General features: G+C 43.8%; 1 protein-coding gene across 1 annotated transcript in view; it reads left to right on the plus strand.

Moving 5' to 3' along the window:
* ARHGAP26 (Rho GTPase activating protein 26) overlaps positions 1–15,531 on the plus strand; it is a 416,968-nt gene that overhangs the window by 111,266 nt on the left and 290,171 nt on the right. Inside the window, exons 5-7 of the mRNA XM_006777037.2 lie at positions 573–674; positions 6,204–6,314; positions 13,601–13,705. Coding sequence (XP_006777100.1) covers positions 573–674; positions 6,204–6,314; positions 13,601–13,705 — 318 coding nt within the window. The remainder of the gene's footprint in view (positions 1–572; positions 675–6,203; positions 6,315–13,600; positions 13,706–15,531) is intronic.

The following is a 15,531-nucleotide window of genomic DNA, read 5'->3' on the forward strand; positions in this document are numbered from 1 at the left end:
GCCTGTCCTGTGATTAATGATGCTGCAATTGTGGAGATAATGCCTTCTTGGTTTTGAGTTATTCTTCAGCGTACACACCTGATTGTGATATTATTGCATCAAGGGATATTGGTTCTCTACAATAAGTACTTTTTGAACACTATTAAAGTTGTATCTCCATCAGTCTAGACTCGTCCCATTTAAGCTGTAAGTAGATCTTCTACTTTGAGATTATCTTCATAGGTAACTTCCCTCCTTCATCTGGTGTTGAACCTCCTTGTGAGTTAGAAACTAGAAATTTCTATTTCACAATTGGAGTTCTTAGACTGTGGAGTCCTGGCTTTGTCTCTATGAAATACTGGTGTTTACCTTGTTTCTGGCACTGTGGCGGTGCCTCAATGATAGACACTCAAAGCTCTCAGGCTGTTGATGGGCGGTTGCTTGATTTAATGGGTATTACCTGAAGAGTAGGAGTGGGGTTGTCTGCTGTTGTGCTGTGTCTGAGGGAATAATGAAGCCATGAAGATGAGCAGAAAGGTTGACCCAGCTTGCTTTGTTCATGCAACATTTTAATCTTTTTCTCTTTCTACCAGGAAGCCAAAAAGAAGTATGACAAGGAGACAGAGAAGTATTGTGGAATCTTAGAAAAACACTTGAATTTGTCTTCCAAAAAGAAAGAATCTCAGCTGCAGGAGGTAAGAAATTGTACTAGTATTCTGAATAAACTGATTAATTTTACATGGTGCTGGGATATGTACTGGTTACTCTTTGCCAGGAAGTCCTCGGTTTGGAAGAGACCTCGGAAACCAGGAGCTTGATCCGATGCCTGGATGGCCTGTCTATCATCCCACCCACACCACCCCCTTTGGTGGCTGTCCAGCCTGTCAGGGGCAGAGGAACATGCTGCTGGTCAAGATCACCCTCTTCCTTGTTGGGGAGCCCTAATCACTAGAATGTACTTCTGCCTCGCAAACTGAAGCCTCTTTTCCTGTTTCTCTCCCCCTTGACCTTGATTTTATATTCTATTACTAGAACGTCACCTTTGACTTATGCCTATGTCAGTGATTTGAAATGTTAGCATCTGAAATGCTTTGGCCCTTCTCCCATAATATTAATTTAAAAAATCTTTTTTTTTTTAAAGCACGACTTTATTATCACTCATATGGTTTGTGGTTTGGTAACCTTGTTTGAAAAAAGTCAATTCTCTGACCTGCCCCTAGTCTTTCTGGATTTGCATGGGGTCTTTTTAAAGAGTAGTTCACTTGGAAAGAAAAGCCAGTTTGCGGCCCTGGCACAGTGACCATGTTTATTTTGTTCATGGAGGTTTACATGGCCAGGGAGTTTGCATTTCTGGGAGACAGTCACAGTAAAACTCCAAATATGGCTACACGAATGTCATTTTATTTAACTCTTAACAATTTGCTGACCTTTCTCAAGTAAACTAAAGAGCTGCTATGGTTTTCAAGCTAGCCCTCTTTCTTAAATTTCCTTTTTTTTTCTTTAGTAAATAGCATGTCAGTACTTCTATGAAATGAAAGTTCATATGAAGATGGTAGGGTCAAAAGTTGAAAGATGAAGACAACTCAGGAGACAGTGGAGTCCAGTGTTTGTTAGACATCCTCGGTTAGGGATGTGTGGTTCTCAGGACTCCTTGCTTAGGTATTTAAACCAATTGTTTGAATGATGATGAGAACTCAGCACCATCTCCAGCCACTAGTGTTTATAGTGGACTTAGCAGACCAGTTCTGGCCAACCAACCAACAGCAATTGAGTAATTGGTGCGAACTGTAAAAGCAAATGAATGAGGAGGTGATTCTTAAATAGCACAGCTATTTGGGTAAATCAAATGTGACAGAGAAAGCTAAAGAAATGCTTATTTTCATGCATGTTATATAAAGGCTATTCACAACTCCACGTGGGGATATGGGCATTAGACGATACCCCAGGATATGTGATTCTACAGGATAAATATATAGTTCCACTTAGGTTCTATCCTGGGACAAGTACTCATCTCTCTGAGCTGTAGTCCCTTTGTAAAATACTCATGAAATACCTATCCTGCCTACTTCATGTATGAGAAGACAAATTATAGCTGCTACACAAATATAGAGAATTATCCCTATGACTAACCTGTTTTTCATCCCCTATTCCCAAATTGAATGGTAATTTCTTTTTTCTTTTTAAATTTTTTTTTAAAAATTGATTTTAGAGAAGGAAGAAGGAGCGAGGTTGGGGGGTAGAACTACATTGATTGATTGCCTCCCATATGCTCCCTGACTGGGGATCGAAACCTGCAACATAGGTATGTGCCCTGACCTGGAATTGAACCTTCAACCTTCTGGTGCAAGGGATGACGCTCCAACCAACTGAGTCACGCTGGTCAGGGCTGAATGGTGTTCCACTTGACTGTCCTCATCTGTTGGAGCTGCTATATCAAAATACTATAGCCTGGGTGGCTTTTAAGCAACATAAATTTATTTCTCTCCGTTCGGGAGGTTGGGAAGTCCAAGATTAAGGTGCTGGCAGATTTGGTGTCTGGTGAGGCCTGCTTCCTGGTGTACAGACAGCTGTCTTCCTGCTATGTCCTCACATGGTCCGAAGGGGTAACGGGGTTCTCCAGGTCTCTTTAATAAGGGCAGTAATCCCATTCATGAGGACTTCACCCACATGACATAATCACCCCCAAAGCCCCACCTCCAGGTGCCATCACACTGGGATTAGGTTTCACGTATGAATTGATGGGGAAGGGCACCAGCACTCAGTCTGTAGCACAGGCTTTGCCAGTATATATATCCCTGTGGATATTTTTTCATTATGCTCTTTGTTACAGTCCTTTGTGTTCTTTTCTGTTACCCATTCATACGTTCTGAGTACACTGAGGGCAAGGGGTGGGCTAAAGGTCTTTTCTTGTGAGCCCTGGCCAGTGCAAATGTTGAATGCATATTCATGTGTCAGGCACTGTATTGAGCATTTTACATGGAATCTTTTCAACTCCTCATAGCCACCCCATGTGGTACAGACTTATTCCCATTATTTTACATATAAGAAGGCAGAGGCTCTGAGACGTTTACTAGTTTGCTCGTAGCTGGTCAGCAAGGATTTGAACCCTGACTCCTGACTGTGGAGCCCTTTCCTTTAACGCAGTAAGCTCTTCTGCGTCTCTCTCTGTCTTAGGAGAGAGGGATGGTGCTCTGCTGCCTATCTGCCATTGTCATTAACGTGTGTCAAACAACTAGGACTGGCCAGATGGAGGACCTTGGTGGTCATCTGGTTGAGCCTCCTGAACTTACCTTTGAAGGAACTGAGTTTCTTGTAGAAGTCTAGTGGTTTGCTCAAGGTCTTCCAGCTATTTAGTGATACTTCATATTTATATAAAAATCAATTTTTAGGATCATTATTAAACACCTAATACACATTTAATGAAATCTATTTCCTTTGATTATCCAGAACTGTTCCCCGATTGCAGGGCTCCAAAACCAATACTTATAAATGCTAGCCCATCCCTAGCCCTGGTGGGTGAAATTATAAGGCAGTAATGTGGAATGACACTGCTGCCATCTAGTGGATGACTTTTTAAAAATCAGTGTATTCTTTTGCGGTTCAGAAGCTACTTCAAAGACAGTATTGTTCAATAGATGGTCGTTGCACACTTCTGTGAAAAAAGTCTATTCAGGCATTGGGTAAATTGTGGGGCTGAAATGAGCGACCTGCCTTCATGAAACTTACCTTCTAGGACAGTGGTTCTCAACCTTCCTAATGCTGCGACCCTTTAATACAGTTCCTCATGTTGTGGTGACCCCCAACCATAAAATTATTTTCGTTGCTACTTCATAACTGTCATTTAGCTAATGTTATGAATCGTAATATAAATATCTGATATGCAGGATATATTTTCATTGTTACAAATTGAACATAATTAAAGCATAGTGATTAATCACAAAAACAATATGTAATTATATATGTGTTTTCTGATGGTCTTAGGCGACCCCTGTGAAAGGGTCGTTTGACCCCCAGGTTGGTGACCCACAGGTTGAGAACCGCTGTTCTAGGAGAAGTCTCTTTTCCAGGAAGCACAGAATGGTTTGGTGGGTCTCAGACAAACTGGTAGATTTAGCTTCTCAAGTAACAGGCAGGGAAACTGTCTTGAGTGGCTTGCTGGGTGGGTTGGAATCCTGGCTTACAATTCCATTGCAGGGGGAGCTAAGGATGTGGTGAATTCTATGGCCCAGATGAGTGGGGACATTGGCAGGAGACACATACCATTCCATATGGGATTTTTTTCTCCCTTTTCCTTTGGAATCACATTCAATTACGTGTCTGTTCTGAGAACTGGGTCCTGATAGCCACATAGAGATCAATTCATTCATTCCTGAAGTGTCCACTGAATGTTTTACTATAGGTCAGGTGTCCCTCAGGGAACTGGAATAGAAAAATAGAAAATGACACAAGGTCTTTGCTCTTACTTTATATTCCAGTAGTCAGTACATAAGGAACGAGAGGAATAAATAATAATGTTACATAGTAATAAGGAAATAAAGTGGGAGAGAAGATGGAGGCTCCCTGAGGTAACCCATCTAAAATAGTGTCATCAACAAAGGCTGCTCTGAAGAGGTAACACTTGAATGGAGACCAGAAGGATGTGAAGGCGTGAGCTAAGGGAAAAGTTGGGGTAGTGGTTCATAATTGAGGAACCTGAATGACTGGGTCATGAAATAGAGTAGAGTAGGCTGGGACAGAATGAAAAATATGGAAGTGTTTTGTATTTAGTTATAAATGTACTAGAGGCCCAATGCACGAAATTTGTGCAAGAGTAGGCCTTCCTTCCCCTGGCTGCCGGCACCAGCTTCACTCTGGCACCCTGGACCCGGGCTTTCCTCTTACCGCTGGCAGGCACCTGGTACCCAGGCTTCCCTTGCAGCCCTGGCTTTGTCCGGAAGGTCACGCAGAAGGACGTCTGGAAGGTCGTCCCAAAGGACGTCCGGTCTAATTAGCACATTGTGCTTTTATTATTATAGATATTTATTAGGTAATAATGCCAAAGGTATTTCTTATTGTGCACTGTAGTTAAAAAAAAAAGGATATTTATCTAGGGGAAGAGCTGTTCAGGCAGAATGGACACCAAGTGCAAAAGTTGCGAGACAAGACGGAGACTTGGAGTGCTGGAGGGCAACGAGGAGCCCAGAGTGGCTGGAGTACAGTGAGGGTGGGTTGGGGTGGGAGGAGGTAAAGTGGGACAGGTGGGCAGGTCACACTGGGTCTTGCAGATCATGGTGGAGCTAGAGGAAGGCATTGAAGGGGCTGTGAGAACATCTGGTTTAGATTTTAGGGAAGGTATTCTGGATTGGAAGGGGAGGGAGGGATTGAGAATGAAAGCGGGGAGAGCAGTTAGGAGAGGCGTGTAACTGCTGGAGATGATGTGCCTGGTTTAGGCTAGGAGCAGGGATGGAAACCCATCTATTCTGATGTCCCTGCTGATAATAACAGAATACTTCCTGGTTTTCAGCCTTTAGCCCATTTTATCTTTGAAACAGCTCTGCTCAGAGCAAGGGCAGATATTTTCATTTCCACCCTCCAGGTGTGGGGAAGAGACCCAGAGAGGACCACGGACTTGAGCCCATCTCACCAGCTAGAAAAGAATGGCGCTGCAGCTCCGGCCCAGGCATTTGCACTGCCAGCTCTCTGCCTGATGCTGGGCGCCGCTGTTTTTCTCAGAGGACTTTCCTTCTGGCTCCTTCATCCTGCCTGACTGCAGGAGGCACTTTGCCGATTGTCAGAATGACCCTTTTCTCAGTTGCAGTCTCAGTGGCTGAGAGGACATCAGGGCTGTGGGATAGTCAGGGAAGTCAGTGTAGGGAGGCCGTACTGCCTAATGGTTCAGAGACGATCAAGAGCCTTGGAGGCACATCAACCAGGACAGAAGTCGCAGCTCTGCCCTGTACTTCATTTTCCTCTTGTAAGTTAGAGGTAAAGATAATACCTTCTTTTCAGGAATTTCATGAGTATTAAATAACTAGAATTAATGAGGTTTGAATAAGGTAACATATGTATAGGTATGGGCACAGCGCCTGGCACAAAGTTAAGTGCTCAGCTAACCATTATCATTATTCTTATTTCTGTTTGATTTGTTTTTTAAAACTATCTTCAGAGATTTTTCTGGCCTGCTTGTGGAATGTTCTCCTTGGGAGGTGACTTGATTTTTCTCTGAAATTCCATCCTGTTTGTAGGCAGACAGTCAAGTGGACCTGGTCCGGCAGCATTTCTATGAAGTATCCCTGGAGTATGTCTTCAAGGTGCAGGAAGTCCAAGAGAGGAAGATGTTTGAGTTTGTGGAGCCTGTAAGTAGATGCTCTTTGTTGGTGGTGTTTCCATACCGTTATCCCCATCCCTTATTCCAGCTACTTAGGTAGCAGACGATCTAAGCTGTTGATGAAGAGGTTGCCCAGCCCTGATGCTGGGCCTTCTGGTAAAGAACCGAGCTTTCTCAGTCTGGCCTCCCTGGGTTTTTCCTGTGATCATTCCCGTAAAACTCCAGGTACGGTGGTAGTGCATTCCTCTAGCCACCCTGGGTGGTCCTATCTGGTTTGCAGGTGAAATTAGTGACAAAAAGGGAAGAGTGGAGTTTTCATCTTGCCAATCAATAGGATTACACTTTCCTCCTCCCTCCCCCGCTTCCCCTCTCCCTCAGATAATCCAAAGGTAGTAATAACCCAGGAAATAGGAGAATGTACAGACTTTTCTCTTTTGCCTCCTGTGTTCAAAGCACCTCTTCATCCCACTGATACATTACATGATGCTTTCTAATGTGATTTTTCACTCTATTTGTTATAACCAGAGTCCCTGGGTGCACCGTGATGGGATTTGTACTTGGGCAGTGTCTCCGTGGCCACGAAAGGTTGTAGTATGGGAACAAGTCTGGCTTTGGTTTAGGCCACCCCATCGTGGTTGTAGTTACATGCATGGAGCTGCCCCCACCCTGCCCTGGCACTGTTCAGAAGGCTTCATAGAAACACCAGAAGATCATAAGGGTCTCAACTCAAAACTCTTTCAGACCTTGCATTTTTCAGTCAAAATGCAGCTTCTGATTTAGACCCACATAAGATCTCTATCCACATAAGATTCTTATCGACCTAGAGTTAAGAAAGAGTGATTCTCTTAAGCAAATAAGAATAAAACTATAAGAAACTGAAAGAAAATGACTATTTTTTTTAGTAAAGAGTGTTTTATACCCTGTGTCTAATTTATAAACTTTTGGGATGCTTTTTAGGCATGTAGACTTGCTGATAGTTTTTTCAAGGCTCCAGATGGCTTTGGGATTTGATGCTGACATCTTTTACTATACTGGAATTTCACTCGCGGCCACCTTGTCTGGCAAAGTTTTAAAAACCCTTAATTACTTTAGTCTTCTTATCTGAATATTGGAAACTTTAGAGCCAGCTTCCTATCTAGCGGTGGTCTCTGCCACAGTGGGTGTGCCAGGTGGGAGAAGCCACCTGGCGGAGAAAGCGAGCTTGTCCGTTTCCCTGCTTATGGCACAGAGGTGTGAAAGCCAGGCTTTCAGTCAGTGGTTTACCGAAGACTGTTTCCTGTGGTTGGCAGGAATGAAAATGCTGTCTCAGAATTTGCCTTTGGCATTTTTATTTGCTTTTACTAGAATTTCTAGTGGGGAAAAAAAAAAAACACAGTGTGACTCTAATCATCCTTATGTTATGTATAATTTTCTGATTAATATTACTCCATAGTTGCCCAATTTGGATTAGCTGCATTTTAATAGGCCCATCCTACATTTTTGAGCTGAGTTTTTTTGTTCACTTTGATCTCTCAGTAGGTATTCCTAGGGAATCAGATATTCTATCTTTTAGCTTTTGCTGGTTGACAAATAACCACAAAAACCTCATACAAGAATAGGCATTTACTTTTTATATCTCTGTAGGGTTTACCCAATCTAGGCTAGGCTCAGCTGGGTGAGTCTGCTGATTTAGGTGGGCTTTCCTCCTCTTCCTCCTTCTTTCCTCCTTCTTCTCCTTCTCTTCCTCCTTTTCCTGTTTGTTTGTCTCTTCCCCCCAGCTCCCAAGAAATCTACAAGGTTTTATCCTTCTCTGTCCTGGCATTCTGTTGTAGTATATGAGTGTCTTGAGTCTTTTGAGAGGCAGTATAGCATCATTGTTAAGGGCTCTAAAGCCAGACTGCCTAGATTTAAATCCCAACTCAGCCATTTTCTAGCTGTGTTTTCTTGGGGGAAGTTATTTGTTCCTCTGAGCCTCAGTTCCCTCATCTGCAAAATGGGTCAATAATACCACCTTAACTGTATAAAGATGTTATGAGGATTAACTGAGTTTGTCCATGTAAGATGCTTAGAACAGAGCTAACCTAATTAGCACCCAATTTTATTGTATAGTTGTTAATTAGCATCTAGTTAATATTTATTTTTATTTTTTAAAAATATATTTTTATTGATTTCAGAGAGGAAGGAAGAGAGAGAGAGAGATGGAAACATCAATGATGAGAATCATTGATTGGCTGCCTCCTGCATGCCCCCTACTGAAGATTGAGCCTGCAACCCGAGTATGTGCCCTTGACCGGAATCGAACCTGGGACCCTTCAGTCTGCAGGCCGACGCTTTATCCACTGAGCCAAACCAGCTAGGGCAGTTAGTTCATTACTTTTTAGTAAATCTAAAAGCATTTATTTACTGATTACCATAGGAAATGCTGAAGACCCAGCAGCTGTGCCTGAAGAGCTCACAGCCTCACTGGGGAAGCAAGATGCATACAGAAGAGGAGTAGCCAAGGCAGCAGGCAGTTTAGTGCCAGGTTGGACAGGATGGATGGTATAGAAGTGCCAGAACAATTGAAAGAGTAGAAAACCATTGTGGTTTGCAGATGTTCATTAACTCATAAAGGCGAGGCACCTGGAAACCTAATGAAAAAAATAATTCTGGTCTCATGTTAGATTGAAGAGACTTGCCCACATTAAATTAAATGGGTCGGTTGAGAGGCTGGGTTTAGGATGCAGATGTTGAACCTTCACTTTTATGCAGGAGTTCTTTTTGTTTGTGAATACACCAGCTTCCAGACAGGCCAGTGGCTTCAGGAGCTGTGGAGCAGAGGGAGAAGAGACTCATGGAAGGAAAATGCCACTGGCAAGATCAGTGGTTCTCAAAATCTTAGATATACACATTCTCAGGCTCCACCCAAGCTCAAAATTGGCAGGTGGGGCCCAGTAATCTGTATTTTAGTAAGTCCTTTAGGTGATTCTGCTGCATATCAAAGTTTGAACCACTGGCCTACATTGTACAAAAGAACATGAAGTAACAATTGATACTGGCTGAAACTGTGTGTCCTGTGCCGATATCACATACATTACCTACATTGTCATCCAGTCCTTATAATGTCTGGGCGGGTGGGTACTATTTTTATATCTGTGTTCAGATGAAGGACTGGAAGTACATTTATTTACTTTTTCAAGGTCACATTTAGTAAATGGGGTTGATATTTATAGTTTGAGTTGGTTGCAATGAAAGGAATCTTCTAACCACTCAAGAAGCTCCCATGCCCATTGACTATGTTTGTTTATTAGAAAGTAACTTCACGTACCAGGATGTTATTGACCTTCAGAAAAAGAAACAAAATTTTAGTGTTCCAAGGAAGAAAAATCAGACTTCTGGAGTCTGAACTATACATACATATTTTTGTGTGTGTGCACCCTGGAAGCCTTCATTTTCTTGTTGAGGTACTAAATGTTCTGGACATTTGGATCGCAGATTATGATGTACTGACTTCATGAAGGTGAAGCCCTGCTCCGTCTGTTCCCCAAGTTTTCATAATTGAAGGTTACTCAGTGCTACAGAGAACTCATTCTCATGTGTCAGACGCAGTGTCCTCTTGAGTTCCACCTCCTGAGTGTTGGTGCTGTGCCTTCCTATCATCTCTCACTGCTCCTGCCCCATGGCAGGTCTTCGTTCTTTCTCTTTGGTCCGTTGCATCCTGTCCTGGGCCTCCCCCTTCTCCAGTCTGGCCTGGATCCTGTTAGCACAGTGCATCTTCTAACACATCAGTGTGATTATCTCTCCTGCTGAGCATCTCCTGCTGGCACTCGTGTGCTAATCTAAGCCCATTTCATAGCTGATCTCACTGTGTACACAACCAAGTGTAGGTAGCATTATTGTTCTCCTGTAAAGGATGAGCTAAAGGCAGTTACATGGCCTACCCAGCCCAGCTTTTCATCATGCTACCGTCTGTCCTTTGTTGTATGAATGAATGCTTCTTGGCAGCTACAGTAGTTTGCTGGGTTTCCTGTAGCCAGGTACCACAACCAGGTATCTTAGAGCAACAGAAATGTATTGCCTCAGAGTTTAAAAGGCAAAAAGTCTAAGGTTGAGGTGTCAGTAGGGCATGCTCCCTCTGAAACCTGCAGGGAAATGATCCTTCCTTTCCTCTTCCCATTTTCTGGTGGTTTGCGGGCAGTATTCATCATTCCTCGAATTGGAGATGCATCTGTCCTATCCCTCATCTTCCCTGTGAGTGTCTCTGTGTCCAATTTCTCTGTGTCCCTTTTGTAAGGATACCAGTCATTTTAGATTAAGGCCTAATGGCTTCATTTTAACTTGATTACCTCTGTAAAGACCCCATTTCTAAATAAAATCACATTTTGAGGGACTGGTACTCAGGACTTAAACATATCTTTTGGCTGGAGGGGCGGGGTAATAGGGGGTGGGGACACAATTTAACCCTTAACAGTAACTCTATTCTATGAATGGAAACAACCTAAAGGTATCAGATAGTCCAGAGTGATGCAGCCCACTAAAATGAAGGAGTTACATTTTTGCTTATTTAAAAATAAATAAATTAGATTCATGTTGTCAGCTAGGAATGGATTTTTTTTTAAACAGGTGTTTCCTGAGGAACACAACGATGGAGATGCAGGCAAAGGGAGGTGGGGAAGGTCTTCATTGGCAGGTCCTTGGTTGTGCTGTGACTATTCAGGGAGGAGCCTGGGTGGCCATGCTGGCTTCTTTTGTCTGACAAGCAGGTGAGGCTGCAGCAAGCTCTTCCTCTGTGTGTTTGAGTAGAAACATTTCTTTGAGGCAGACAGATCTTTCCATCTCTAGAGCCCTTCTCCGGGCCTCGTCTGGCACCCAGAATGGACTTTCATTTTCCACTGGGTAATAGGTTCAAGGTTCATACGGTTTGTAGGAAGGGTATGTCAGCAGGTGGGGGTAAAGAGAAAAGATGCTACGTTGGGGAGTAAGAAGGGAAAAAGGGCCAAAGGTGGCAATGTCTAAGGAATCACTTTCCGTAGAAAAATGGATGATCAGGCATGCTACCAAAGGAAGTGAAGACCAAAATAAATGTAGGTAACTCTGCCTTTGGACCGCTTGTGTGTGTGCCCAGGTGGCATCTTAGTGAGCTGTTTGAGATATTTAATTACTCTGAGCAAGAGAAGCTTTGTTGACTTTAAGGGAAGGATAAATCAGAGTTAATAGGAGGAATGACCTTAGAACTCGCTGCTTATCTTCTGCTTTATTCTCCTGCAGGGAATAGCTCAGTGCCTTGGAAAAGTGATGGGCACAGCATTCAAGGACAGCAGGGAGGGGAGAGCTAGAACAGTTTTCATTGTGAAAATCGACACTAGGTTTGTCATCTGAGCCCCTTCTTGTATATTCCTGGAGCCATCTAGAAGGAAAAGTATGGGCCTTCTCAAAAAAGTATTTTACGTAGAGTAAGTCCAGAGGCTTTGGTCACCCTTGAAGCAAAGAGTTTATCATTAGTCTTTGGTGACTTTATGTAACTTGCCGCCCATTCATTGACTTAGGTTAGGGATCTGTCTGTGGTGCCACTAGATGATTTTTTTTTACAGCCAGAGGACCCAGCAATGCCCGCTGCCCTTCCTCCCGTGAGGATCACAGGGGATAGGTGATGTAGTGGCAGTGGCAGTGGGAAGTTAAGGTACCACATTGTTGTAAGCTGGATTTTTTCTGACTTCCCAGTATGGAGATCTTTGATAAATTGGGCTGGGCCTGTGGCTCAGCCCAAAGACAGGTCTTTCCTCTGATATCAGTTAGCATTGCACATACCTTGGTGCTTTCCATTTCTGTCACAAGCATGGTGGGAGAGTAGTGGTGTGGAATGAGTTCCCCCATTATTAGGGCTGCCTCTTAGAAAAGGAGACTTAGGTGAAAATAAGTGAGGCCACAGTTAATAAGTAAACGTATCTTCGTTTAGGGACTGAAAAACTAAACACAACATAAAATAAAGCAACTGTGTCTGATGTAACATGTGGTAGAGGCAGATCAGAGAGGTCAGAGTGGACCATTTAGAACATGTGAGTCAGCATTGAAGTTCAAGTTAGAATGGATATGATCCCCAAATGAAGTAGCACTGAGCCTAGGATAGAGGTGAGATTCTGGTTCTTCTAAACCAGCGGTTCTCAACTTGTGGGTCGCGACCCCTTTGTCGGTCAAACGACCCTTTCACAGGGGTCACCTAAGACCATCCTGCATATTAGATATTTACATTACGATTCATAGCAGTAGCAACATTACAGTTATGAAGTAGCAACGAAAATAATTTTATGGTTGGGTCACAACATGAGGAACTGTATTTAAAGGGCCAGAAGGTTGAGAACCACTATTCTAAACCTCGTTCAGGCTCTGACTATAATCCTTTTTTAGATTGAGGTTTGGAACTGAGGCAAGGTATGTAGAACTCGGGGAGGGGCCAGGGCAGCCTAACAACAGTGAGGCTTGCACCTAGGCTCAGAGAAGAGACCACAAGGATGCTTATTCCGCTGGGGAAGGGAAGGCTGGCAGGGGCCCGGGGCAGGGACATGAATAGTTTTTAAGTATATGAAGGCCTCGTATGAGATTTTAGTGAACAGATGTTTGCACTCTTCACTAAAGACAAGACTAAACAATGAATGGGTTTACCTTTAGCCCAAGGCAATTTGAATGATAATTTAGGGAAACCTTTGTACCTGAAAATGTGGGAACATGGGAGTATTTTAATAAAGGAATCCATAGTGCTTACTTTGGAATAGTTGAGGGAAAGTGGAGAAGCACACTTGAGCTGAAGTCAGACCTGGATGATTTTTTTGTTGTGACTTTGCCTGTTAGACTTCAGACTCAGAACATACCAGCTTCCTTTTCTCCCTCTCTTGTTGATTATCGATGTAACCACTGTAATTATCAGTGTATGCACTGTGACCTGGTATTACAAACATATTAGGAAAAGACTAACTGGGAGCTCTGGTTTTCACTTTTCTGACGGAATGTTTATCTTAAGGTGGTGAGGCTCACAGGGTAAGAGCTTGGGTGTTGGTATCAAGGAGATCTGGCTTCAAATCCTGGCTGCCACTTGCTGTGTGTTTTGGGGCAAGTTACTTGACCTCCTAATTATTAAAATGAAGGTAATAGTGGTACTTACCTAATAGGTTGCTGTGAGTGCTCAGTGAGACAGTGCACATAAAGTTACCATGTCTGGAATATAAATAGTGCTCAGTAAGTGATAGCCATTTTATTACTTTATTCTAGATTTTCAATTGGGGTTGGGAATTCAGACACAACAACATAATAACCTCCTTGGTCTACTTATGTGGTGAACTCTGCCTTTCTACCTCATTGCAGCTACTGGCATTCTTGCAAGGACTCTTCACTTTCTATCACCATGGTTACGAACTGGCCAAGGATTTCAGCGACTTCAAGATGCAGCTGACCATTAGCATACAGAACGTGAGTGGGCAAAGGAACAGACTTCCTTTCCTCGGTTAAGGAAAGGAAAAAACAAATTATGGGTCTGGTTGCATAGAGAGCACTTATCTGGGATGGAATGCAAGTAAAGGGGGCGGGTATGCTTGGTTCAAAGGGCAGATGGGGGCAGGCTTTTCTAGGGTCTTGGTGGCCACAGATTAGAACATCATCCTATTCTCTATTATTTCAAAGCACTATTTATATTTTCGGAAGTGCTGCTGCTGATTATGTTTTAAATCTGTAGCACCAGAGTCAGGATTTCCTTTGGCAGTGGAAGGCCTGGCCCAGCCCAGCCCAGCCCAGCCCTGCCCTTCTTAGCCCCTCTTCTGTGCATCTAGCTGCCTGGCCACATGAGACCTTGGAGTGAGTGTGTGTGTGTGTGTGTGTGTGTGTGTGTGTTTAGGAGTGGGGGTGGGGCACACATGCTGACCTCCAGCTCAAAGGGTGTGCTCTTGTTCGACTCTTAGTAAGGCTGAGAGACAGTCCGAGTCAGTGTGGCTTACACAGCAGGGCCTCTCGGTGCTCAGAATCCTGCCTAAGGCTCTTTGGTTCGCAGTTACTGGGGCCCGAGCCCCCTTCTTAATTATGTCTGGCCATGTTAGCATGTACATTGTCTTTGTCTCTAGATCAGCGGTTCTCAACCTGTGGGTCGCGACCCCTTTGGGGGTGGAACGACCCTTTCACAAGGGTCGCCTAAGACCATCGGAAAACATATAATTACATATTGTTTTTGTGATTAGTCACTATGCTTTAATTATGTTCAATTTGTAACAATGACAATACATCCTGCCTATCAGATATTTACATTACGATTCATAACAGTAGCAACATTACAGCTATGAAGTAGCAGCGAAAATAATTTTATGGTTGGGGGTCACCACAACATGAGGAGCTGTATTAAAGGGTTGTGGCATTAGGAAGGTTGAGAACCACTACTCTAGAGGATCCTATGGAGAAAAGAAACCAAATGCATCCATGTGGGTTGTATTGCATGGCTTTTGGAAGCCTGCAGCTCGCTCTGACATGGTTCTCTGTGTCTTCTGAGAGAACAGGAAGTTGCAGAGTCTGGGAAAAGGTTTCACAAAGCATGGCTTCCCCTTTGGCTGGCTTCCTCAGAGGGCCAACGGAAGTGGAGATTTACACGTAGCAGGTGTACAGGGAGCAGTGTTGGCAGAAATGCCTGTGAGAGAGTGAGGCCCCTGCAGGAGAGGTTGAGCTGAGATGCATTTGAGGCAGAGGCCTCAGTCCATGCCCTGGTACCCTGGAGCTGGGATGGCCTTTGGAGCTGTGGGAATAGAAGCAAGGGGATCTTCCCCTTTTGTCCCCAGACTAGTCATTGGGTGGGTACAGGCTGCCCTGGGGAAGGGAGTATCCCTCAGTGAGGCAGCTCCCTTTGGAGGAGGGAACCATCTGAGATATCAGCCAGCAACATTGCCTGCAGCTGGAGGATGAGCCCCTCAGGCCTGAGGGGAGCTGGGGCCAGGCCCTCCTGTGGAGCAGAATCACCTTGGATGCTCATTTCAAATATGCATATCTGGGTCCAGGGGTACTCATTTCATCTTTAGGAGTGAGGCCTGGGCATTTACATTTACTCCAAGTTCCTTACGTGATTTTGATGGTCCTTAGAGTTGAGAGACAATCTGGTAGAGGACCTTAAGGCTAAAGTATACTTCTTGAATATTTGCCCAATTCTTAGATGGCTGACTTTAGAACTAAATTATCTGATTTTTAGATATAAGAATTCTATTGGCGCCGAACTGGTTTGGCTCAGTGGATGGAGCGTCGGCCTGCGGACTTGGCGCGGGGGG

This window comes from Myotis davidii, unplaced genomic scaffold (assembly GCF_000327345.1).
Source record: "Myotis davidii unplaced genomic scaffold, ASM32734v1 scaffold89, whole genome shotgun sequence".
NCBI classification, from domain to species: domain Eukaryota; kingdom Metazoa; phylum Chordata; class Mammalia; order Chiroptera; family Vespertilionidae; genus Myotis; species Myotis davidii.